The sequence below is a fragment of the Ricinus communis genome, chromosome 1 (genome assembly GCF_019578655.1).
Source record: "Ricinus communis isolate WT05 ecotype wild-type chromosome 1, ASM1957865v1, whole genome shotgun sequence".
In the NCBI taxonomy this organism is placed as follows: Eukaryota; Viridiplantae; Streptophyta; class Magnoliopsida; order Malpighiales; family Euphorbiaceae; genus Ricinus; species Ricinus communis.
This window is the reverse complement of record NC_063256.1, coordinates 1261893-1287186: the sequence shown is the minus strand read 5'-3', so window position 1 is coordinate 1287186 and position 25294 is coordinate 1261893. Positions and strand designations below refer to the sequence as shown.

The 25294-nt window shown below is 35.0% G+C and overlaps 5 protein-coding genes across 9 annotated transcripts; all 5 read left to right on the top strand.

Annotated features, from left to right (window-relative positions):
• The first annotated feature begins 113 nt into the window (after window positions 1-113).
• LOC8270658 (fasciclin-like arabinogalactan protein 10) lies at window positions 114-1882 on the top strand. The gene has a single exon (XM_002511694.4). It carries the CDS (start codon window positions 327-329, stop codon window positions 1602-1604), a length of 1278 nt encoding a protein of 425 aa, XP_002511740.1. The 5' UTR covers window positions 114-326; the 3' UTR covers window positions 1605-1882.
• A 2730-nt stretch (window positions 1883-4612) lies between these two features.
• On the top strand, window positions 4613-8534 carry LOC8270657 (ankyrin repeat and zinc finger domain-containing protein 1). Its single transcript, XM_002511693.4, has 7 exons — window positions 4613-5163; window positions 5265-5710; window positions 5826-5940; window positions 6405-7079; window positions 7202-7276; window positions 7688-7804; window positions 8123-8534. The coding sequence occupies exons 1-7, from the start codon at window positions 4843-4845 to the stop codon at window positions 8372-8374; spliced, it is 2001 nt and encodes a 666-aa protein (XP_002511739.2). The 5' UTR covers window positions 4613-4842; the 3' UTR covers window positions 8375-8534.
• A 1047-nt stretch (window positions 8535-9581) lies between these two features.
• LOC8270656 (peptidyl-prolyl cis-trans isomerase CYP18-1) lies at window positions 9582-11750 on the top strand. The gene is made up of 5 exons (XM_015728303.3): window positions 9582-9849; window positions 9957-10031; window positions 10536-10697; window positions 10885-11043; window positions 11370-11750. Exons 1-5 carry the CDS (start codon window positions 9847-9849, stop codon window positions 11451-11453), a joined length of 483 nt encoding a protein of 160 aa, XP_015583789.1. The 5' UTR covers window positions 9582-9846; the 3' UTR covers window positions 11454-11750.
• A 389-nt stretch (window positions 11751-12139) lies between these two features.
• LOC8270655 (myosin-7B) lies at window positions 12140-20008 on the top strand. Of its 5 annotated transcripts, none has more exons than XM_015729058.3 (13): window positions 12140-13161; window positions 13960-14144; window positions 14228-14331; window positions 14484-14564; window positions 14867-14970; window positions 15084-15170; window positions 15789-15991; window positions 16418-16619; window positions 16722-16772; window positions 16860-16958; window positions 17087-17146; window positions 17750-17874; window positions 18559-20008. In XM_015729058.3, exons 1-13 carry the CDS (start codon window positions 12913-12915, stop codon window positions 19712-19714), a joined length of 2706 nt encoding a protein of 901 aa, XP_015584544.2. In that variant the 5' UTR covers window positions 12140-12912; the 3' UTR covers window positions 19715-20008. The 5 variants fall into 5 exon arrangements, with proteins under 5 accessions (XP_015584544.2, XP_002511737.2, XP_048231901.1 ...); XM_002511691.4 differs by having other exon boundaries at window positions 12142-13161; window positions 17753-17874; XM_048375944.1 differs by having other exon boundaries at window positions 13031-13161; window positions 14004-14144.
• A 3378-nt stretch (window positions 20009-23386) lies between these two features.
• Window positions 23387-24737, top strand: LOC8270654 (protein LITTLE ZIPPER 2). Its single transcript, XM_002511690.4, has 2 exons — window positions 23387-23908; window positions 24067-24737. Exons 1-2 carry the CDS (start codon window positions 23799-23801, stop codon window positions 24317-24319), a joined length of 363 nt encoding a protein of 120 aa, XP_002511736.1. The 5' UTR covers window positions 23387-23798; the 3' UTR covers window positions 24320-24737.
• The last annotated feature ends 557 nt before the right edge of the window (window positions 24738-25294 follow it).

Genomic DNA, 25294 nt, shown 5'->3' with positions numbered 1-25294 from the left:
TTTACTTTTTTAAAAGAAATCATATATATAATACATGTCCACGTGGCGTTAACGAGAGCACCGTTCTTGTCATTTCAAAAAATATATAAGAGGAAGAATAGAATATGCCACACATTTCCAGCTGTGACCAAACCAAAGTTATGCCCTGCCCTTCACATTCACATGCTTCCAACCAGACCTCAATCCTTTAACCCTAGTTAAACCTCTAACCACTCGACTCCCACTCCCATTCTTTCCTTTTTTTATCTTCTTCCTTCTCATTGTCTCTCACTCTCTCTCTCTCTATCTCACTCTGTTCAGTCTCTAGTAATACAGCTATATACACAATGGAAGCCTTACAGCGGCTTTTTTTCTTGTTCCTTGCTTTCTCTGCACTCAGCACCACCATTACAGCCCATAACATCACCGACATTCTTTCTGGTTTTCCAGACTACTCTGAGTTCAACAAATACCTAACCCAAACAAAACTAGCAGATGAAATCAACAGTAGGGAGACGATTACTGTACTCGCTCTCAGCAATGGGGCTATGTCTGCCCTCGCTTCCAAACACCCCCTTTCCGTTATCAAAAATGCTCTTAGCCTTCTTGTTTTACTTGACTACTATGATCCCTCAAAGCTCCACCAGATCTCTAAAGGCACTACCCTCTCCACCACTCTTTACCAAACTACCGGAAACGCCCCTGGCAATTTAGGCTTCGTCAACATCACTGATCTCCAAGGCGGAAAGGTCGGCTTTGGTTCCGCTGCTCCTGGCTCTAAGCTTGATTCCTCATACACCAAGTCCGTTAAGCAAATCCCTTACAACATCTCTGTAATCGAGGTCAGCGCTCCCATTGTTGCTCCAGGGATCTTCACTGCTCCGGCACCGTCACCCTCCGATGTTAACATAACTGGCTTGCTTGAAAAGGCTGGTTGCAAAACTTTTGCTGGTTTGCTTCTTTCAAGCGGTGTGCTTAAGACTTATCAGTCAGCTGCTGATAAAGGTTTGACCATTTTTGCACCAAACGACGAAGCTTTTAAGGCTGCTGGAGTTCCTGATCTAAGCAAGCTTTCGAATGCTGAGCTTGTTTCTCTTCTGGAGTATCATGCCTCCGTTGGATACAGTCCTAAAGGAGCTCTGAAGACTAGTAAAGATCCAATCTCAACTCTGGCCACTAACGGCGCTAACAAGTACGATCTCACGGTTTCTAGTGCTGGTGATGACGTCACTCTCCATACCGGTGTTGACTCATCGAGAGTCGCTGAAACAGTTCTTGACTCGACGCCTCTTGTGATTTTCACTGTTGATAATGTGCTTCTCCCGACGGAATTGTTTGGAAAATCTCCATCTCCTGCTCCGGCTCCTGAGCCGGTGGCTGCACCGTCTCCTTCTCCGGCTACTACTCCAAGTCCAGCTCCTGCTAGCGTCGAGGCACCATCGCCATTGGCTGCTTCTCCCCCTGCGCCGCCGATGGGGACTCCTGAAGGAGCTCCTTCTGATGCGCCGGCGGGATCAGAGAATAGTACAGCGGATAATGCTGCTTTTCACGCGGCTGCACCTGCATTGTTCACATTACTGGTCGCTATTTCTGCCTCTGTACTCGGTTCGATTCTCATGGCCTGAATCGTAATTATCTAGCTGTCAATTTATTTACCGTATTTTTTTTTTTTTTTTGGATATTGAGTTGTTATTTACTTTTATTTTAGTTGTTAAGAGAGCTTTTTATTTTTTGAATTTTTTTTAATTTATTATGATTTTCATTTATGGATCTGATGGGGATGAAGTGAAGTGAGCTGGCTGCGCATTTTAGCAGCGATAGTGTTGTTTTTATTAGAGACGATTGTTATCGGGTGCTACGCTTTCCATTATTTTAATGTTAGATCTGTCGGTTTCTGTGACTATGTTGGAATCCAAGCGCATGGATTACCGTATTTAGCTGGTGCGCCCACGTGGAGAGAGATTGGTTGTGGGATCCACAATATATATGATGGGGTCTGCTTCATCAATTTGTTTTATACATCTAGAATAAGAATTTGTGATTTTTTTCCTTTTCTGCAGCGGATAGATTTCCTGATCTCTCATTCTTTTTCTTTTTTTATTAGTTTCGGTAGCTCTTGATATTTAATCTCCACTTATTCGATGTTCGGTTAGAAAGGATGGAAAATGGAAGAAGGCACAAAGATGGAAAGGACAATGGGGAAAAAGAAAAAGAAAAACTATATTTGGTGTTCCTCATGTTGTTTAATTTACAGGGTTTCTCTCATTAAAGTTTAGATCGACCCAAAAAAAGAGAGACTACAAGAAATACCATATCTTTGTATAGTTTATATGTATACAAGCCTAAAATAATAATAGTAATGCTTAGGATATGAGAAAAGTAATTACAAATCTAATGGAATTCTATTGATCATTTCCTTGAGTATATATATATGCACCTAACTTGCGGACATCCTGTTTGAAGTTTGGAAAACTTTAATTTGTTAATTATTTAATATTAAAATAAAATTTATTCATATATATATTATATTGTTTTTTATTAGTTATGATATAGATAAGGTTTTCCTAATTGTTTTTAATCAAATCTTGAAACAAAATTGTGGGGTTTACTCGCATATTTTACAAGCTGCATATGAGTCACTTGCTCTCATAAATGTGAAAAAATTTAGCACTCCCACTCTCCTACTTTACTTTCTCTGCTGTGGCTAGTTTTGGATCATCGCCGGTGTATTTGGCAGGCAGCGATTCTTTCGGCTTCTTCATAATATATTTCCGTCTCTGGTTTCATTCCAGTTCTCTTATATATGAGGTTAAATCTATAATTTTAATTCTCAGTATGTAGTTGTTGGGTTTATAATGTATGAAATTTTTGTGGCTACAGAGGGAGTTTGCATCGTTGGATTGTTCAAGTTTATTATCTTCTCTTGAAGGTCATTAGATCAAAAGTTTAAAAGCGTCTGCAACATGGAAGTGAAATCTCAGCTCTTGTTTGGTATAAATAGTCTACTTTTTGAAAAGTTGAATTATTGAGGAAGTTACTTTATGGGAGTTAAAATGTAAAAATGTTTGGTATGTAATTTAATCTTTAAAAACAAGTATATCCATAATAAAATTAGTATTAGTTTTTTAACAATATTTAAGTAATGGTGTAATTTTTAAAAATATTAGTTGAGTTATTTACTTTTTATAATTTTTTTCTTTAATTTCGAAGTTCTTTTGATTATATAATTAAACACAATTAAAAATCTCATTTTGCAGTTTCCTATTATTTTCTAATGAAATTATTCTCACTCTTTACTTGAGAACAAAAAACGTTAGCCCCACTGTCAACGGACTTTGACTTCTCAATTAGTCTAAATTAGTTTGAGTGATAATCATAAATCCAAAAAGATAAATTAGTCAAGTCATAATTGTAACCTTTATATTATAACGGTCAATTGGATATGAAATTTAAACGTTGGTGTCGTAATTTTCTTTTTTTGAAATAAGTCCAGGTATTCTTAAACTTAAGAATGATGAGAAAACTTTTGAAATTTGGATGGGGTGGGACCGGGGGTGTCCGTGACCATTGATTTGCAAAGGTACAAGTAAAAATATTGAAAAGGAAAAAAGAAAACACCATGCAGCAGTTTTAATCTTTCATAAAAATGGGTCTTTTCATAATGTTGTTTATTAGTTCTGATTTTGTATTTTTAATTATGGTTTTTCCTATCACTTCCGTATGATATATTTTATTCTATTTATTATTTACATATTCCAGTTAATTTATAATATTAGTATTTTATAATTTGATATCTGTATTGATTTAAATCAAAAATTTTAATGTACTAAAATTAAAAGATTATTTATTTTATTTTAATAATTTAAAATTATATTATATAAAATTTTAATATTTTACTTAATTTAAAAATATTATTTTAAAAATTAGAATACTTAAAACATTCAATGATTGAATTAAATTTTTAGTAATTTAGCTTTTAACTGTCCTAGTTTTATATAGAAAAATAATAATTAATTTTATTAAATTAAAATTTTTATAGTATATAACAAATAAATTATAAAATAATTTATATATTAAAAAATAGAAGACAAATAACTTCGTTGTTCAATATTTAGGTAAATATTCATGCGATTTAACTCCAAAAAATTCATGAGAATTTACTTTAAATATGTGTTTTGATTAAGAGTTATATAAAAGATTTTTGAAAAATTAAAAACATATTTAAAAAATAAAAAATTATTTAGATAAACTAAGTTTAGTTTTCTTTCCATCTTTCTATAAAATATTTATCAAATAACTTATTTTAATGATATTTATAATATCTTAATACAAATAATAAAAATTAAATATTTTTATAAAAATAAAAAATTATTATAAATATATATATTATATTCAATATACATCAATTATTTATTTATTTAACATATATATAAAATATAAATCAAGCTTACATTGAAATCATATAAAATTTAGACAGTATAAAATAAAAAATATGATTCATTATATATTATGATGCATGATTTATTCTCTTTGTATTTACTTATATTTTCAGTTATAATTATTTGTTATACTTTTAAATTCATTTTATTCTATTATTCATTGTGTTGGGAAAAAAATATAAATTTTGATTGAATTATGAATGGATAGATAACATTTTTCCCCCAAAAAGATGGACAAAGCTCGAAAAAGTATTGGGTCGGGTCGGGTCTGCAACCAAGGCAGCCTACAACAAAAATCCCCACAGTATGGACGTCGTTTGAGCGGAGTCAAACCGGCGACCCTCCACTATAAATACCTCAAACAAAAATCCGCCGCAAATTAACAGATCCAAAACCTGTAGACGCAAATTAGCAGCAGACGCCTATGGCGACAGAACGTCCTCTTGTCACCGCAACTTCAATTCCGCAAGAGAAGCGGAACCGTTCCATCTTCAACGTCCCAGCGAGCTTCTTCGATGCATGTTGCTTACTCTCTCCCTCTGCAACTTCAGTATCTGATACCTTTGAGAGATCTGAGAATTCTACTATCGCTAAAACCCTCGACGACGAAACCGACGATAAAGAAGATAAAATTTACAAAAACGACGCCCCAATACCTAGATTAACCTGTAACACCTGTAAAGCCGAATTCGAATCGCTTCAGGACCAGCGTTCTCATTTCAAATCCGATATTCACCGAATCAATGTAATGATCTCCTCTCCTTACACTTATTTAATCCTACAGTGCTAACTTTAACTTACTGTCACTTTCTAAATGGTAAATTTCATGATTACTGGTGATTGCAGGTTAAGTTAAGCATTGCAGGGAAGGACATAGTAAATGAGGAAGATTTAGATGACTTCACATCAGATAATTTTAAAGATTATGACATATCAAGTATATCAGGATCAGAAGATGAAGCTGATAAAGCATTCTTACCTGGTAATGATGTAAAAAAGGGATCAATTGAAAGTGTTAAACAGAAGCTGTTTATCTGTCTTCGCACAGGAGAAAGAGTTTCAATTTGGAAGTGTGCGCTTTTAAATGACTTCGAAAGTGTAAGTTATGAGAATGATAAAGAAGTTCCCTTGCAATGTTTGAAGGAAAATGAAGTGATTGAAAGATTGAATTTTTTGATCCATGAGCCTAGAGATAAGACGCGCTTGAGGATTGTATTGCTTGCTAGCGGGGGACACTTTGCTGGCTGTGTCTTTGATGGTAACTCAGTTATGGTTCACAAAACATTCCACAGGTCAATTTATTTTTTGTTTCTCTTATATGCGGTTTATAGTTATTCTACCAAGCACTTTGAATGGAGTTTTTAATTATTAACTCTTGGGTTTTATCTTAAACTTCTTTCGATTTAGATACGTCGTAAGGGCCAAAGCTGGTAAAAAACAGTCATCAAAAGACGGAAGTGGTAGGGCTGCACATTCTGCTGGGGCTTCACTTCGTCGTTATAATGAACTAGCTTTAAAGAAGGTATCAGATTACAAAGTTTTTGCCGCCATCACTTTTGAATTGTTTCAGTTTCTTTGTTTTTACTTTTTACACCATTCCCCTTTTGATATTGGTAACTTTATAAAGGGGCTTTTGATGGTTACTCCGTTTTCACCTTCCCTTTCTCACTACGAGCTCGGGGCTTGTTTCCTATTTTTAAGTATAATTTGGTTCTTAGAATTATGGGGATATTGTGAAAAGAAAATGTCTGTAAAATGAACTACCAAACACTATGTCATAATAAATTCAGTACAGTTTTTGGAATTTAACATTACCTGAATTGCCCCAGTATGATTTATGGTACTTATATTTTTGCATTAATCCAAAGGTTTTCCGCTTGCACATTTATTCACAGAACATTAGTGTAAGATTATTATTTTTTGTTTAATTATTATTATTTCATATTTTTAGAAAGTTTAATATTTAATCACTTCTAAATTTTATAGGATATTCAAGAACTACTTGCTGCTTGGAAGCCTTATTTTGATGCTTCCACTTCTGTTTTCATTCATGCCCCTTCAAGCAATCGTCAACTCCTCTTTGATGGAGATAAAGCATATTTTAGCCACCAGCATTGTTTTGTTCGAAATGTACCATTGAGTGTCCGAAGGCCTACTCTGAAAGAAGCCCGGCGTATTTATAACCAACTGACACAGGTTGCCTATGAAGCAGATGAAAAGGAATTCCGATCAGCCACCAAAGAGGGCTTCAGTTTAAGTGAAATCCCTGCTACTGATAGCATCCAAGACTCGAAAAGAGAGGACTTGAAGGATTGTGTTGATCGTAGGGATACTTCTGAAGCTTCTACAAGTCATGAAAACTCTCATGAACTGATTATACCAAGTGAAGGTGAAAGTGAAGTAATTGGCATAACAACACCTTTGCATGAAGCAGCACAGTCTGATGATGCTCATAAAGTTTTGGAACTCTTAGAACAGGGATTAGATCCTGCTGTTAAGGATGAAAAGGGATGGACCCCCTATATGTTAGCAAATGAGAAGGAAGTTAGAAATACTTTCAGGCGCTTTATGGCCTCAAATCATGATAGGTGGGACTGGCATGCTGCTAAAGTGCCTAGTGCATTGACAAAAGAAATGGAGGAATCTCAAGCTGCTAAGCAGGTAGGGATACCCTGTTTCTTTATTCTTAGAAGAATTTCTTCTCACAATAGTTTTGCTTGACAATTTGGTTTAAAATTCAAGTTGAACATGCTAATTGATGATTTCTTTCTTTGGTTGTTCAGGCTGAGAAAGATGCCAAGAAGAAAGCAAGAGCAAAAGAATTGAAGAAATTGCGTAAAGCCAAAGAGAAGGCTCAGGCATATCATTTATCCATCTTAGTATAATTGTTCCTTTACTTCTAATCCAGTTTCTCAATGTTCTAGATTAGTTTTAAAGTTTGGACTAGGTGGTTTCTTATTTGTAACATATGAAATAATAAGGAAAGAAAAAGCATGCAAGTAACCCAGCTTAATATGGTAATAACTTAACAATAAAATGATTTAGGCAATTTGACATCTTTTTACATTAAAAGTGCTTCTCTATGATATCAGCATAACCTGTGTAATGAGTTTGAAAGGTGTCTCATATTTATAAAAAAAATTATTCTTCATGACCTCTTTTTAACTGAGGTAATTTGCAATTTGCAATGGATGATGGCATTTTAATCATTAGTTGGTCTTTGCTGTTACATATAAATCTGATTTCGTACTACTGCATTGTGTTTGCAGGCTCAGGCTGCCTTATCACAGAATTCTATGGCAGCATCCACAGGGCATTGTACCGCGCCAACTTCAGCTAGCAAGGGACAGCCTCAGCCTAGTGGAAGATTGCAACTTTCTAAAGAGGTCGGAGTCTTCTTTATCTATTTTCTTAATAAATGTGAGAATTATTTGAATAAGGAACTAGGAGCTTATGCTAGTCATGGCTTGAGAACAGCAATGATGGTGACAGTTGACAAGTAGTTCCTGTTCAATGCTATTTTATATTTGCAAGTGCAATATTGGTGTTAAAACAAGATTTGTTTTATTCCATTTGTTCTGATATCCCTCTTGACATTTGATAAATCATACTGAGCAATGCTTTTGGATTCTTTCTTTCCTTCTTCCTACCAAATGTACTATTAATCATCTGTCTACCATTGTTTTTTGATTTTTCTGATCCAGGAGGAATTGGAGAGGGCACAGGCTGCCGAGAGGGAAAAGAGAGCAGCTGCTGCAGAGAGGAGAATGGCTGCGGCTCTGAATTCCCAAGGCACTGGCACAACCAGTGCTGCTAAAAGTGGGTTGGCAACTGATATGAACTGCTCCTGTTGTAATGCATCATTGGCTGGTAAAATTCCATTCCATCGGTATAATTACAAATATTGCAGCACGACATGTATGCATGTACACAGAGAGGTCCTCGAGGATGGATAACATAAAAGAAATACTGTCAGCTCAGTTTGTATTCTGTATTTATTATTTTTGGGTTCTATTTATAATTTCTTGAAGAGATTCCATATAAACAACTTTACTCACCTTTCTTTTAGCTTCTTTTTCCAATTATTTTTCTCCAAATTTGGTAAGGAGTTTCACAGTTTTGATCGAAATTGTATCACTTGGCATTAACCTCACCAGGGACCTGTTAATGCTTCATGTTTTTCAATTGGAGGCAGAAGTTAACGGATGTCTGAATAGAATTTAAGAATGTCGGTAAGGTCCTTTCGGATCCTGTAAGTATGATAATTTATCCTTCAGGTTTTGACTGGGAGATGGAATCGACCATGCATACAATTAATTTGATCTGAATTTTTGAGATAAACTTGTATTAAGAACTCGGATATTGTATGCTTTACGCTCAATATATGCGCTCTTGGGAAGTTACTATCATCAAATTCTATATTGCAACTTTGATAATCATTATCTTACTCGACAGGTTTCGAATTAAAATTCCTTTTCATTTATAATTCAGATTTGTAATGTGCGTGAGAACCCCTCCCGGTCCTTCAAAAGGAAAAAGGTCAAAAGGTGCAACTGGAGTCCCGACCCTTTCTTTTGTTTTATTCTTCTTTTTTTTCCTTTTCTTTTTTTCTTTTATAATTAAAACCCTTGAAAGGCAAATATTACAAGGGCTAACAGAAACGTCAGAATTTCACCAAGCCCAGAAAGGCCCGAACGAAGGACTAGTATACCCTAACCTAACGTCGCCGTTCTTAATTCTTATCAAACTGACTCTAGAGTCTTAGATTATTTATTTATAGAATAAGGTTAAATTTGCCCTCAATTTATAAGAAAATATCAAATTAACTTTTTCTTTGACTTTCTAGGATAATTTAATCTAACTTTTTATCTTTTTGCCTCAATTTAATCCATTTTTGCAGAGTAATTTTCCACTATCCCTAATAGAAAAGTGATGTGATTAAAAAATATTAAATGTTAATTTTAAATTAAAATTAAAATCTTAGATTAGAATCATTATATATAAAAATATAATTAAATATTTAGATTGTGTTTAGGTTATAATATAAATTTTGAATTATTAAATTGTTTTTAATTTATTAAGAGAGCAACCCTCACCCCTCAATTATGGGAGACAGCGAGTTAAAAATGCAAAATTTCGAACTGTTTTAAACATAAAAACGTAAAAAGAGGTGAGTTGATTTTTTCAGAAAGTTCGAGGGGCACATTATTTCTTTAATTTTTTTAAAATTCGTTAAAACAAGAAACAGGCACTGGCTGCAAGACTTTTTGGTTGGTCTAGAGAGCTCTGAAACTGCAAAAGTTGGGAATTTTGAAGGGGCTATCACCACACCATTACCGGACGTTTTGGTCTTTCTTGAAGCGAATAGCATAAGCTTCTGTTCTCCAATCTTCACCTGACCCTGAGCTAATAATACACGAGAGATCAGATGGTCAGTTTCCTTTGCGTTATTCCATCAAACACCTTTACTACGTAACTCTATTGACAAATGAACTCACATACTATCTCACTGTTTCTTTGTTTTGTAAATTATAACAGTCAGTTACACTGCATACCAATCTTGGTGATATCAAGTGCGAAATCGCTTGTGACGAGGTTCCTAAAACGGCCGAGGTTAGTATGATAGACCCCTTAATGACCTCTCTTGATTCTAGAATTCTGAAAAACTAATTGTTAAATGCGTTTAGTCATAGCATACTCAGAAATCAAAGCTCAATTATATGCCTAATTAGGAATTCTAGACTAGGACTTTCTCGGATTGGTTCTGTTAATTGCTCTACAACTCCCTGTTACCAGTTTTTATTCCCGTTTGAAACCCTAGAATTCAGTGGGCTTCTCTATTTTTCGTCAAGATGGTATCTGGTGTTAAGTATGTTTTCTCTGTATGACTAACATAGTTCAAATTTGTCCTTGTACTAGCATAATGAACTAAAAAAAAAAAGAAAAACCCATTGGCATACATTTTTATCGCATGTCCCCAAAGTGATGGCATACATTTAAAGAGTGAAAGAAAAAAACAAGTCATGGTGTCTGATCTTTGCTTGTTTATGAGAAATCAATAAGCTTGTGGAATGCTAATGTCTCTTACATTTCATTTTTTTTCCTTGCTGGATACAGAATTTCTTGGCACTATGTGCTAGTGGTTATTACGACGGAACCATATTTCACCGAAATATTAAAGGTTTCATGATTCAAGGTGGAGACCCAACAGGTACAGGCAAAGGTGGGACCAGTATATGGGGCAAGAAGTTCAATGATGAGATCAGAGAGTCTCTTAAGGTATTCTACACTGGATGTGACATTTTGTTAACCATGTTTGAGCCTTGTTAAGGCCTGAGAAGTAAGATTCGAGAAGCTAGAGGTTGATTTGTATACAACATTGTTGCTAATGACTGCACTTATCGATATTGAATGGGCAGTTTCCAATGCTATCTTTGCAATGCTAATGCTATATTTATCTTTTCAGCATAACGCAAGAGGTATACTAGCAATGGCGAACAGTGGTCCTAATACTAATGGAAGCCAGTTTTTTATAACTTACGCAAAGCAACCGCATCTCAATGGATTGTACACTATATTTGGCAAAGTAATTCATGGCTTTGAAGTCCTGGATATCATGGAGAAGGTATATTATGCGTGTTAATGCCAATTATCTTTTCTATTCTGTTTGGAGGTGCAATAAGAATGAGACTTATAAGTACATATCTGTTTGATCCCATTGTTTGTTTTCTTGCATTAGGGCCAGTTATTAAACTTTTTGTCATTTAGTGGGTAGGTTTTCAATGTTCTAGTTGCATGACTTCTTATAGCGGTACCATTCGGAGATGCTTGAACCCGATGCAGCCCAAAACAATTTATGAATGGATAGAGCCAATTGTCTAGTATTTTTCATCGACATGAATTTCGTTCATTTCATATCCTTAACAATTTAAGCCATTCGGTTTTGTGCAGACTCAAACAGGAGCTGGCGATCGACCTCTTGCAGAAATAAGGATCAATAGAGTAACAATACATGCCAATCCACTTGCTGGATAGTTGCGAGTTGGAGATGCTCTATGGTAAGGATGAATGGAGGCTAATCTAATTATCGCCTAGCTGGATTCTGGAGTGTCTGGTTGGATGATGTTGGCATTGGCATGTTTTTGAACATTAATGTAGTACTAACAGAAAGGGAGACTGCTGATGTTACCTGTAGTTCAATGCACAGCAACATTTTGTTTAACTCCGTGAATGTAACATTTGAAGATAGGTGTCTTGCTTTAGGGAAAGTACAAATAAGACACTGTGATTAAGTGAGTTTTCGTTAACGAGGCTATGCTTTTTTTCTTAACATTTGGAGGACTTTGGTTTCATTTGTTTTTCCCCTTTTTATGCACTTCAATGACATACCAATCTTAATAACATACCGACTAGTTTTGTTAAAATTCCATGAGATGTATTAATATGATATGTATTTTCAGTAATAAGAAACATTAATTAAGAGATTTAGCATACATTTGACTATAGTGAATTTACAATAAATAAGAGTGACATGTAAAAAGTAAATTTATAATATTTTTAGAAGTAGATAAATAAATGGTTCCAACAATAATTTTATTATTGATGTTATATTAATGTCACATTAACAAAAAGTAATAATAGTAGTTGGATATTATTAATCTTTATATGGCTAGTGCGACTGCAAAAAGAATTGGAAGGGGCAGGCATTGTTTATTATTGTTACATAGTGGCATAGGCATATGTGGAGTCGTGGACAAATCTCCACCAATCAGCTGTCCTGATACCACAAGCATTTCAACTCTACCATTTCTTAATCTTCAATTTCATAATATTTTCTTAGCACCTTTTTCCAACTTTTTTTTTTCTCTCTCTCTCTCTCTCTCTCAAATCCTAAAAATAGTCTTTACATTGATAAGCACAAAATGTAACAGAAAGAAATGAGTGTAGACGCATCGGGTTTTTACAAGGATTTTAGATCAAACAAGTTTTACTGTTTCTCTGTATTTTATTTTCCTGTTATAAACATGAAGAAAAAGAACACTTCAAACTACAGATGCAGTCCTTCAGTATTTTACCAAGCTTTAATCGATTAAAACCCTAAATCTTTCTTCCTTTTCCTTCTCTAATTCTTAGAGTTTTTTTTGTACATTTTATCAGAAGAAGAGCGGGATATTCTTTTCAGGGTTGGAGGTCATTAAAATTTCGAAGATGTTATTTATTTTTACTTGCAAATTTTGGCAACTTATGATTGGTCAGATATCCGACATGGCACCTCGGACGCTATCTGTACACTTACATGGCATATGCCACATCATCATTGTAGAAAGCCCAGCTGGAGGGAGCGCAACTCAATCTTTCCATGGAAGCCTCCTTTCGATGATATTAACACACGTCACTGTCTCACTTTCCCGCAAATAACCGGCACTACCTTACCTACTAGGGTTTCAAAATCCCCGCCCTTTTTCCCCCTCACTCTCCCCGCGCTCCCTCTCCAATGGCCGTAGAAGATGAAAATCCAGAAACCACTCCTGTCGGATCAAAGCCAACTCCAAGTCCAGTCTCGCAAACAAGCTCCTCTCATCCTCCGCGTCGTTCGGATACATCGCCAAATAAGCCATTGGGCCCAAAAGAATATATACTCTCAGTGGCCTCTAATATCTCTTCTCAGTCTCTCACTAACCCCGATCCTAACGTCTGGGGTGTTCTCACTGCTATTTCCAACAATGCTCGCAAAAGAACTCAAGTACATTTAATTTCCCTTTCAAAACCCTACTCTACATCATTTTCATTTCTTTTCAAGTCTGTTTCCTCCTTTTGCTAGTTAGAATAAAATATTTTGCATCATTTTAAACTTGTTAAATTGAGAGATGTTAATTTCTGTCGCAATTAGCGTCTTATGTATTGATTTAGTCTACTTTGAGGAGATTTATTTTGGATTACAAGAGATGGGTCGTGCTTTATTTACTTTTCTCTCCATTCTGAGAACAAAAGAAGCAGTTTTCATGAAAGACAAGGCAGGAATCGGCTCTGTGTTTGTAATTGCTTATATATTTATATTCATACGACAACAACAAAGATTTTCTGTTGCAATTGCTTTGTTCCTTGTATGTGTAAAAGGACAGGTATGTTTTAATTGGTAGTCTGGGTTTGCTGGGACTACTTTTATTATCCTAATCACTACGTGGATGGTATTGTTACTATTATGTATTAATAAATTAAATTCAAGTGGTTCTGAGATCTCTGAATTAGAGGGTTGGCATGCATTCTATGTTTATATGGAGTTGGAAAGTTTCATCAGAGTAGGTTCTTCATTCTTATAGTCTTAAAGTTGCATCATCTGTTAAGTCTTTTGGAATAGTTGCACTGGGAATATAAAATGATGAAGGGATTTAATGGCCTCAAGAAGGTTTTTCATAGGATTCTTTTTAGTTGAATATTCATTTTGGTGTTTTAACAGCTTGTTTCTTCTACTTATTTATATGGAGGCACTTGATTGTATAGCACATATTATCAGTTCCAACTGATGAAATTACCATAACAGGGATGTAATATGCTTTTAACTGGAGATGAGCATTGCATTGGCAGATTGGTGGATGACTTGCGCTTTCAGATTGAATCAACTGCAGTTAGTGCCAAACACTGCAAAATATATAGGAAAAATGTTACTGTTGATGATATGGAGCATCCATCTAATTGTCAAAAATCTATTTTCTTGAAAGATACTAGGTAGTGTATTGCTCGCATGCTTTGTTTCTGACTTTGCTTATTGTCTTGTTTTCAAAATTTTGAATTCTTTGAGCTTGCTGCAGCACAAATGGAACATATCTCAACTGGAAGAAATTGAGTAAGAGTGGTCCTGAATCAAAAGTACAGCATGGAGATATTATATCATTTGCTGCACCTCCTCAGCATGGTAATTTATAGTGACTTCCCGATATCTATTTGGGAACCAGAATTCTTAGGGTTATGGATGTACAGAATTGGAAGGAAACTTAGGTAGTTGGTTGTTATTATTTTTTTGTGATGTGTTATCTTATTGAATATCTGCCTGTTACATGGCTACAGAACTTGCATTTGCATTTGTATATCGAGAGGTTCTTAGAGTTGCTCCATTCATGGAAGGTGCACCTGTGAAGAGAAAGTTAGGTATAATAATTACCATTATTCTTTATATCATAAATAATGATCTTCCTGTTGTTCTATTAAATTTCATGCTTTGCTTCCTCTAGTTGAATGCAAATCTGGATGACAAACACTTTCTCTGATGGTCTTATAATTTGGAGATCATCAGTATTCAGATGTAATAATTGATAGACAAATCTTAATTCCCTTGTCATGGAAACCAAGATGATTGGTGGTTGTTGGAGACACCATTATTTTTGGTGAATTCCCCGGAAGACTTTGTAGATCATAGTCCTTGATATAAATTTCATCTTCCTAATGTGCAGAGGAGATTGTTTCAGAAAACAAGAGAATGAAAGGTATAGGGATTGGTGCTCCTGAAGGTCCTATTTCTCTCGATGATTTTCGGAGCCTTCAACGTTCTAACATGGTATGATTAATTTTAGTCCATATTGACAGTGATTGATGACCTATCTTGTTCTTTCGTGAATCTTACCTATTAAAATCTTTGGTGGAATTTTGTCTATTATTTGCTGTGTCCAGGAACTAAGGAAGCAATTGGAAAGTCAAGTCGTCACAATCGATACATTGCGCAATGAGCATCGAGCAACAAGTGAATGCCATGAAAGTGTATGCTCTTCTAAAAGCTCAGCCTTCTTGGATTTGTTTGAATTTATATGAAAGATGGTGGTGATGTAAGCTGGTGGAGGGTGTTAATATTCTCTATTTAGGAAGAAAGCTTTTGTTCATCTTTTTCTGCTTAGTGCATAATCTTGTTTTTGGGTGTGGAAATGTTTTTGAATAAGTTCACAATTCGAGTTATGTCCTACTTCTCATCAAGAGTTTTGCGCATGAGTAAAGCTTAAATCTTTAGAAACTCCTTAACTTTTGGTGTGAGACTCATCGACATGAATTTGCAATTGAGATGTTCTATGTTTAAGACTTTAAAGCAGTCACTTCATGCTAAATGCTAAAGGGTGCTAGTCCTTCCCTTTGACCCTGCTCCAGTGGTAGCATAACTGGGTATTGTTCCTATCATCCAGTGAAGTACTTGAGTCATGAGATTCCATTCGGATGTGTGCATAACATTTCATTTCAGAACGAATTAGTTCATTTACAAGAGTGGCATCCTGTGACTTTTGTGATGTATACAAGTTGTTGCTCAAGTGTATTATCAATCCCTTGCTCTTGGATGCACTCAACTTAATTCCAGTGCTGTATCAGCTTCATTGTTTTTTTATTCTGCAGGAGATGAGAGAGATGAAAGAATCTATTGCAAAACTATACCTAGATCAACTCAAGGAGTTGCAACATATATTGGATATTAAACAGAAAGAACTGGTGGAAGTTAACAGAACATCAGCTGAACAAAAGCATGCCTTGGAAGACCTTAATGAAACACTTACTGCTTCCAGGCAGTCATGTATTGAAGCAAATGAAATAATGAAGAGGTGATGAATATTGACATTAAACTTTCCAAATAGAATGCCTAAAAGCAGTAAGACTTGTAGTAGGTCCCTTCTATGCGGAGTTGTGTTACAATTAGGACTCTGACTCTGCTCAATTGGAGGATTTACACTACATTAAGCATGCTCATAGTGATTATTGATATGTTCCTGCACTAAGAAAAGCACAATTTCCAACTTAACGCTTTTGGATGGTGTGGTTGAGATGCATCTAAGTTTGAATCTTAACAATAGTTGAGAAAGAAATAGAACCTGACATTGAAATGCTCAGTACTCTCCGTTTGTTTATTGTATCTTGACTTCCAGACCAAAATTATGATTTGATTTTACATATACTTTGCATAAGAGTATCTGCAAAAAATTGCAACAACATAGTGAAAAGATCTTAATTACTTCAATATCTATTTTCAGTCAGAAGGCATCTATATCTGAACTCGAGATACAATTAGAAGAAGAGCGAGATCAGAGAAGAGAAGAACGGCAAAAAGCTGCTTCTGATCTCAAGGCGGCAGTACAGAGGGTTCAGTCTGAGGCTCAAGAGGAACTTAAAAGACAATCTGATGCTGCTTCCCAACGGGAGAGAGAGCTGCAAGAGGAAATAAATAAGCTTCAGGTCAGTAAAATTTTGTATTATTTCTAACATCTAAATGTATATATTTGATACTCGTATTATTTCAAAAAATCTCAATGTGAAATTTCCTGCACTTGCATTCAGGAAAGGGAGAAAAAATGGTGTTCACAAGTGGAATCTTTGAGGCCCAAACTGGTAGGATCAGTATTTTAATTTCACAATGTTTCCATGCATTATTTATGTGCTTTAATATTTGTGTACTGCTTTCCATGAATTTAACAGGAGGAAGCAAGACAAAAGTTGGTCTTCTCTGATAATAAAGTTCGCCAGCTAGAATCTCAAGTTGCTGAAGAGCAACTGGCCTCTGCGAATGGAAGAAAAGTAACAGTTGCACTTAATGCCTGTCATATCATATCTAAAATAATACTGCTAATCCTGTTTTCTGATACCATTCTGTTAATAGATGCTGGGCCTGATGTTAATTTTACAACTTTGCATTCTATGAGCAGAGAGTTGAAGAACTTGAGCTAGAAATAAAACAACTGAGGAAAGAGCTCGAGAGTGAAAAGGTATATATGTAAAATTCTTCAATTTCTTACCGCGTCAAGTATATTAATATGAAAATGTGAAATGATTTTGCCACACATAACATAATCTCTAAATCTCACCCCTGCCCAAATGCAAGAAAAAAAATTGTAGTTCTTTTTTTTGTAAGGAATTTTACTTTTCCAATTCCAAGTCTTTCAGATGATAATTCTATATTTTACTACATCAATCCCAGTTGTAACTTCACTGTTTACTAAAATCGTAGTGGTTCAATTATGACCCTCATATATTGATTTGCATAAGCTGAGCTTACTGTTGTATACTATCATTATCACAAACCCATTTGCTAGGGAGAAAAGTATGAAGGAAATCCTTCCTTGGATTGAATTCTACATGCTATTTTTCATTTGTTAGTTGTTATTTGGGGTGGGGGTTAGAAGGAGATGAGGACTTGGGAACAGAGAGAATGGGTTTTGATTTGGTGATCCAAAATGCAATAAATGATGCATTTCATTCCATATTAGTTCTGCAAAAAATGCAACCAATCATCAGATCTTACGAAATTTTGTTGGCATCTTATTAGATTTCATATGTTCTTAAGCTGAGGTGTTCTTTGCTGTTGGTAGCAGGCAGCGCGAGAAGAAGCATGGGCTAAAGTTTCTGCCCTTGAACTTGAGATAAATGCTGCAATGCGGGATCTTGAATATGAGAGACGGAGGTTAAAAGGTGCTAGGGAAAGAATAATGCTTAGGTAAGAATATCCGAAGCTGTCCATGTTTATATGTAATTGAATTGGTTATTCTACCTTTGTAATTATCTACTCTATTGCTTGCATTGCCCATTCTGTCAATAACTATTGATGAGTCTCTCATTTGTAACTAGGCCTCCACAGGTTGGAGGACTGGGTTTGAGCAGTTACTTCCTATGTCTATGCTATGTTAAACATTTTATCAGCCATCTCTGTATTTTACAAAATAGAGTTATTCTAATACTTCAGAGAGTCTTGACAAGATGATAAGGTTGCTCCTCTGTGGCTGGAAGTCACAGGTTTAAGCCATAGACTTCTTAAAGATTTGCTGTTTTATTATGTTCTTTAAATTGCCAATTGCTTCTATTTTGGTCAAACATTTCCATAGTCACCAGTAGGAATCATTCTAGATAGACCTGCTGTCTCTATCAATTCGTGTAAGTTGAATGTGGACAGATCTAAAATTCTCCATTGCTGGATTTGATGTCTTGTTATAATTTTTCAAACTGTATCAAATCTATCAATGTGTTTAATTTTGTGATGTTTTCTTCTTATCCGCATCTAGAATTTTCTCTATAGTTAGGATGTCACACGCATGTGTTGCATGCCAAATATTTAGATTGTGCACATTGATATTTTATGATGGGAGTAATGGCTGTTTATGTGTTTATTACATACCCAATACAGGGAGACACAACTACGGGCATTTTATTCCACAACCGAGGAAATATCAATACTGTTTGCTAAGCAGCAGGAACAACTGAAGGCAATGCAAAGGACTTTGGAAGATGAGGAAAATTATGATAATACATCTGTGGATATGGACCTAAATGCAAACCCGACTGATGATATGGATGGCACCCTAATGGGAGAAAAACAAATGATCGTGTACAATGGTGCAAAGGGTCGCTCTGCTAATTCAGCTCAGAGATTTGATGGAAATCAGGCTGTTGCTTCAGGTGATGAGGCAAGTGTCACCGAAAAGCATGAGTGTGATATCAGAAGTCAAGGAGAAGAACCGAATACCCAGGAGGAAGAATTCACAAGTTCAAACCGTCATGCTAATGGTGGCTTTGGTTCTGACATTGATGGTGTTGGCACAGCACCTGTCCTTGAAGGAGATGCCATAGGAACAGAGCAAGTTCTTGAAACAGAAAGCCTTGGATTCGATGGTGATCGGCTGAACAAGTGTGGCTCGATAGCTGGGGACACCATGCAACTTGACGATGAAGCCCATGTGCATGAAAGCGATGTGCATATTCTGACTTCTCCAGATGCCTTGCATCACTCCCAATCAAATAATCCCCTAGAATTTCAGAAAGCCATGGAAGAAGATACAGAACCAGGAGGTACAATCAGAACAAACGACCTTTTAGCTTCTGAAGTTGCTGGGAGCTGGGCTTACAGCACTGCTCCTTCTGTCCATGGTGAGAATGAGTCTCCTAGAAGTAGAGACAATGATGTCAAGGGCAGTGCAGGCCTTCATGATTCCAGTGGGCAGGTGGCTGAAAGTCAAAGTACGCCGTCTTCTGAGGCTGCAGCTGCCAGACGAAACCATGAACGGCGAGCGTTAAGTGAAATGATTGGAATTGTTGCACCTGATTTAAAGGAGCAGTTTGGAGCTGTGGATGATGATTGTGCTGGTAGGAGGGAGAAACAAGGTTCTACTTCAAACTCTGATACTGAGAGTTGTACCGACAGCGAGGATCGTAACAGGAAATATCCAAAAGTTGTATCGATTTCGGATACGGAGACCGAGGGTAGTGATCAACCCAATGAGGATGAAAAACACGATGCTATGGATGAAGATGATGAAGATACGGAAGAAGATTCTATAAGGTAGCAGGCCTGTTAATATTAGACCAAAAGACAGGTAAATGACGCAGGACACCGCATTGATGCCCAATTTCTCTCCACTGCGGTATTTGTTTGTGTATAAAATGCTTTGTTATTATTTTCTTTAGCAACAGCTGTAGATAAATTTTGTAGTCAGCAAAGTTGAAGGCATATTTTAGGGAAGATGTTGATCAATGTACATTCTGTAGTGGAATGTAATTAGTGTAAACGGATAGTAGTCTCAGTAAGCAAATACTCAACTCGAGTGGTGCTGCTACTAGTAGTACTACGTCCTTTTTTATTTGGCGTCAATTTTTAGCCTCTAAATATCAGTTCAAAGTGTCGAGTGATATGGAAAGCAGCTGCAATCTTCGCTTGGAAGCTGGCATTGCAAATTGCAAATTGCAATTGTAGAAGGAGAGGGTAGGCACTAGACATGGCATCCTCTCTATCAAATTACTCTTCTTTCATCATTATGCAATGACAATAATTTTTGGGTTTTTATTTCGAAAATGAAAAAGATGTGGATGGACGGTGAAGAAAGTGCTTCAACCCTCTTGCTCTTATCATAATATTAGCCTCTTTTTTTCTTTTCTTTTTTCTTTTGTTCTGTTATTTTTCATTCATTCATTTCCTGCGTCTACCACCCTTATTTATAATTATTGTCGTTGTCGTTGTTGGCACTACTGTGGTCAATCGATCAATCAATTTTTTTTTTTTTAAATGAAATACATTTGTGTAGCCAGTAGTTGTGCCACTCACAGCTTTTCTTTTCTTTTTTTTTTTCTTTGTTCTATCTTTTTCTTTTTTCTTTCTAAAGTGACTAGAGTGTCACAGAAAAACATAATTTGAATGATTTGATGACAAATTTGAGAGAGCAATAGCGTTATTGTGCCTAAAGGACGGTTGAGATACACCTTAAAACTAAAGTTGGGGGTATCATACTGTATAATTAGATCGAATTTGAAAATAGAAAAGACTTTCATTTCCTTGTTGACTAGCTTCTTCTTTCATAGCAGGGCAAGTACCTAGAGAGAAGATGAGTGAAGGCTAGTGGTCCAATTCCTCATCAAGTAACACACCCATTTACATTCAAATATTCCATCATGAGTTACTAAACCTCAACGAGAAATTCTTTTCTTTTCTTTTCTTTATGCATACATAAATGTACCTTAGGGTTTTTCTTTTTTAAATATATTATTAGTTAGTTTTATGCGAGTAGTGGAATTAGAATGTCAAGAATTCATGAATAAATGCACAAAGAAGTAGAATTCTAAACAAAAATGAGCATAAAGTTTAAGTTTGTGGGGAGGCAGGGTAAGTAGTAGCCCAGTGTCCAACTGGCAATCAAGGGACCATGTGAAGTGGGTCAGAAGATGTTAGACAAAGAACCACTACCATCATCATACTATTTATTATACTTATTATTTTGTCAAGTGAGAGAAAGAGAAGAGAAGTAGATGAAGTTGATGATTATGATGAAGGTGAAGAAGATGAGGCCAAAAACTTTGAGGGTTCGCTATCTCTGAATAAATGAGGAGGCCAAATGGTACTCAATTACGTTAACAAAAAGGGACAAAAACCCATGAACCTAACCACATTGACTCCCTCCTCCACTCCCTTTCCCCACAATTGCTTCTTGCCTTTCTCCTGCACTCCTCCAGGTGTCTTTCACGTGATAGGCTTAGGTTAATTTGTACTTGTCATTCTTTGGCTACATGTTAATCTTGGATTAGGACGATAGCCCTATATAGATGCTTTGCATAGACCCAAAAAAATTGTAAAATCATGTTTAGTTTAGTCTGCAAATTTTGAATCTCAATGGAACATCATCATGATGACAAATTCGAAGTTTTTCATGTAAATATTTAATTTTCTAAATTGTAAGCGATCAAAGTTGGAAGTTTATTAAAATAAGAAAATCAAAACTAGTTTTAATCATGCGGTTTACACTTCAGCAAAATAAATGTATTTTTTAGTTTGATGATTAGATCATAAGCAAACATATATATACTAAGATGAGACTATAATTTACGAGTAAACATGCAAATTGCACTAAATGAAAAGATTATTTAATTTATTGAGCTGAAGGTTGAAAATATGTTGTGTTGAAATAGAGCAGCCACATATATATCATTAAGCAAGAAACTCTATCAAGTTTGTTATGGACATTAATTTAGTAGTAATTTAATGACCCACAAATTAATACCTTTGGTGCATTAGTCACTCACTGTGTAATGATTAGATGTCTCACTCTTTTTGCATTCCATGCTAATTAATCAACAATGGAAATTTACAAGCTGTGGAATTCGACTTGAATATATTAAATGCACAGATGTAGACGCAAGGACTCATTTCTTATTTTCTGGTTTAAATAAAAGGCAAGAGATTGGAAAATTTGAGTTTACTTTTCAGACGCAAGGACTCTTTCTCATTTAGACCTTTTTGACAATCCATTCTCCGATTGAATCAAGTGGGCATTGTTTCTTCAGAATTCTAAAAACCAATTAAAAAGTCCCTTAACATTTATTATTAATAATAAACAGTATGATTATACGACTAAAATGTGATATTTATATTATACCAAATATCTCATAAATTTTTATAAGAAATAACTAAATGAGTTGAAATTAGTTAAAAATTTTGAAATAATATGCTACCTTTCAGTTCTATTCGACACAATTTAAATTACTTTAAATTACTAAATTAATTATTTAAAAAAAATCAAAATAAGTTCTTTCTAAAATTGTATTGTAAATGCAGTTAAACCAATACATATTTCTGCAAAAAATAGGTTATACATTCATTAAGTACGAGATTCTGGATATTAAGCATAAAAGCACCTCCTTGGGAGGATATATGTACTTGTAGCTATAGGATTTGACCTGCCTCTAATTATGAACCGATGAACTTAAACCCTAATATCTAACCTTTTTCTTTCTTTCTTTCTTTTTAAAGTGGCTGTTCTTGTCAACTATGGCGAGCTTGCTATTTTTTGTAAAACAAGTAATTATTAGCCCATTGGAGACTGCATCTTATCAGCTATTCCCTTTTGCTTATTTTTTCTTTTCTTTTGTATGATACCATATGAAATGCAATAGGCAAAGGAACATAATGATTATCATGTATGACCAAATAGATATATAGCATGATTCATACTCTTACTTAGGAATATAAGGAGGATTGTCTCATTATGCATAGCAATTCTTGTCAAGTTGTTATCCCTCTTCCATAAAAGAAATACAAAAAACAAAATAGTTAGCTAACACTGCCTTGAGCATAAACCAACTCTGAATCACATAATGGCATGCAACAGACATAATTAACAAATACTTTGGATTTTAATTTGTCTCCTAAAAGTTGATCAAGCATTGATTTGTCAACTGAGATTTTTTACTCCGTTATGTGAACCCTGGAGCAAATGTGACTGACCTAGTTTGAAAACCTTATAACGTTCACATCTACACTGATAAAAAATACATGATTATAGCACATGTAAGAGATGAGTAATTAATGAATTATTATTAATTATTTTTCTCAGCAAATCAGAATCTTTAGTAGAAGAATATAATGGATTTGAAACTGAAAGGGAAAGTTCTAAAATTGAAAAAGAAGTGACTTTAAGAATAGTTGTTGTTGTAGGGTTACTCATGCTTGTATGCATGAATGGCCCTATTCTGTGTGCCAACCAGCATTTTAGACTTTCTGAAACAGTAATCAAAAAGGCCGAAGAATAGAAGAGTAGTAGAGCCCTTTTTTTCCCCTTCAACTTCCTGCAATTTCTTCCATCTATTGCTGGCCATTGTAATCATGAGTCCTTTTGCCATCATTACATGAAAAGCCTCTCTCTCTCTCTCTCTCTCACGCACACACATTATGCACATAACAGACACATCGTCCCATCTATATAACGAGTATTATTTTGTCATGGGTTCTTCACATATCCCCTCCATCTCTACGGCAGCAGTCTCAAAAGGCCAAAAGCCATCTCTTATTACTCTAGCAACCCTTTTTCTCTTTAAGTTCTTTTTCGTCCAACCCTTTAATTTTTTCCTCTTCTTTCTGGCACTAAATTCTTAGAGGAAAGAGAAATGTGTTTGAACTCTTTGAAACGGAGCCCATGCAGTAGTCCTTTATATTTTGCTTTGCGCAGTAGAAAGCCATCACGAGGGTGCAACCTTCAGTATTGCCGTCTAAGCAGGTTAGTTCCTTGATCTTTTGTGATTCTCTATGTATATCTATCTTTCTGCGGGCGGAGGCGTTGCCTGTTTGAAAAGTTCAGCGAGAGCAGCGCAATTAGCAGAAACATAAAAAGAAAAAAGGGAAGAAATTAATTATTTAATTTAATATATTTTGCAGGAGAAGGAGAACAGCAAGACAGCTTAGACAGAGCAAGGAGAAGAAGAAGGAGGGGATTTTAAAGAAAGAGATGGAAATCAAGAACCTGAAACTGTATATGAAGAATAAAAGCATAATAGAAGAGAATGAGAAACTAAGAAAGAAAGCTTATTTTCTCAACCAAGAGAACCAGGCCTTGTTAATTCAGCTCCAAAAAAAGTTCTCTAAATCATCTGCTGTCTCTCAACAGCAATCACAAACAATAACCTTGTAGTTATAGCGCTATAATTATATAGGGTATCGTCTAAATACATGCAGAAGAAGAGGAATGGTAATTATTTAATTAATTAGGAACAAAAGATGGATTAATAGGTTCTTTGATCTTTATACTTGATGGGGATAGCGATCTTTACATGTTCTTGAATGTTGATCACTTTAATTAACCTACGTATATGTATATAGTTCCATATATCTGGGATGGGAACAAAACTGTGTCTATGTAGACGTATAGTTGTTAAGTGGAGCATTGGAGAAGTAGAGATTCAGTACCATATTTGGTGAAAAATGGATAAGATGTTCCACTTCCTTTCCCATCCTATGAATTTATCCTGTTTAATAAATGCAAGAATGTATGACATCGAACATGAATCTATTGTACTCTGCAGTTCAAAGGAAAGCCATGCACTTTTTTCCTTGGATGTGTATATATATATATAATAAACTGGAGATCACCTAGCCTAGGTTGGCTTGAAGTTTCTATTAAAAAACAACTCAATTAGTATCCTTAAGTGTTAGTCCATTTATAAAGGAGGTTTTATTCTTTTTCCATCTTTTTATGTTAACTGTGAAATCATTCTCATAAGAGCATTCGAGGATCTAATTTAAAATATCAGGTTAATGTGGAAGATTGCATTCTTATATAATTTAAAATATCAGATTAATGTGGAAGATCTTACGGTTAGACATGAGAAATTTATTAATATTCTAAACTAAAATAATGGTGCGTAAAATTCGAGAAAAGAATATCATAAGAAAAAATGAGAAAATAATATAAAAGTGATAAATAATTATAATTTAAAAAAAAAAAAAAGAAATAGTAAGTATGAAAGGAAAAAAATATTTGTTTTTGAGTATTGGGGCTTTGAAGTAATTTGTCTTTTAATAGATCTTAATTTACTATTTTTTTTAATAAGGATAACTTTTTTTGTTTAAAATAAAATATATAAAATACAGGATAGCGAATCAGATG

What these genes read in the sequence shown, in the direction of transcription:
- LOC8270654 (XM_002511690.4), top strand. Translation starts at nt 23,799, where the DNA reads ATGTGTTTGAACTCTTTGAAACGGAGCCCATGCAGTAGTCCTTTATAT. An exon ending in CAGTATTGCCGTCTAAGCAG is followed by an intron (nt 23,909 to 24,066) that starts GTTAGTTCCTTG and finishes TATATTTTGCAG; the next exon opens with GAGAAGGAGAACAGCAAGAC.
- LOC8270655 (XM_048375857.1), top strand. Translation starts at nt 13,286, where the DNA reads ATGTTAATTTCTGTCGCAATTAGCGTCTTATGTATTGATTTAGTCTAC. An exon ending in TTGTATGTGTAAAAGGACAG is followed by an intron (nt 13,541 to 13,959) that starts GTATGTTTTAAT and finishes TTACCATAACAG; the next exon opens with GGATGTAATATGCTTTTAAC. An exon ending in ACCTGTGAAGAGAAAGTTAG is followed by an intron (nt 14,565 to 14,866) that starts GTATAATAATTA and finishes CCTAATGTGCAG; the next exon opens with AGGAGATTGTTTCAGAAAAC.
- LOC8270656 (XM_015728303.3), top strand. An exon ending in AGGTTCCTAAAACGGCCGAG is followed by an intron (nt 10,032 to 10,535) that starts GTTAGTATGATA and finishes TGCTGGATACAG; the next exon opens with AATTTCTTGGCACTATGTGC. An exon ending in TCCTGGATATCATGGAGAAG is followed by an intron (nt 11,044 to 11,369) that starts GTATATTATGCG and finishes GGTTTTGTGCAG; the next exon opens with ACTCAAACAGGAGCTGGCGA.
- LOC8270657 (XM_002511693.4), top strand. Translation starts at nt 4,843, where the DNA reads ATGGCGACAGAACGTCCTCTTGTCACCGCAACTTCAATTCCGCAAGAG. An exon ending in CCGATATTCACCGAATCAAT is followed by an intron (nt 5,164 to 5,264) that starts GTAATGATCTCC and finishes TGGTGATTGCAG; the next exon opens with GTTAAGTTAAGCATTGCAGG. An exon ending in GATTGCAACTTTCTAAAGAG is followed by an intron (nt 7,805 to 8,122) that starts GTCGGAGTCTTC and finishes TTTCTGATCCAG; the next exon opens with GAGGAATTGGAGAGGGCACA.
- LOC8270658 (XM_002511694.4), top strand. Translation starts at nt 327, where the DNA reads ATGGAAGCCTTACAGCGGCTTTTTTTCTTGTTCCTTGCTTTCTCTGCA.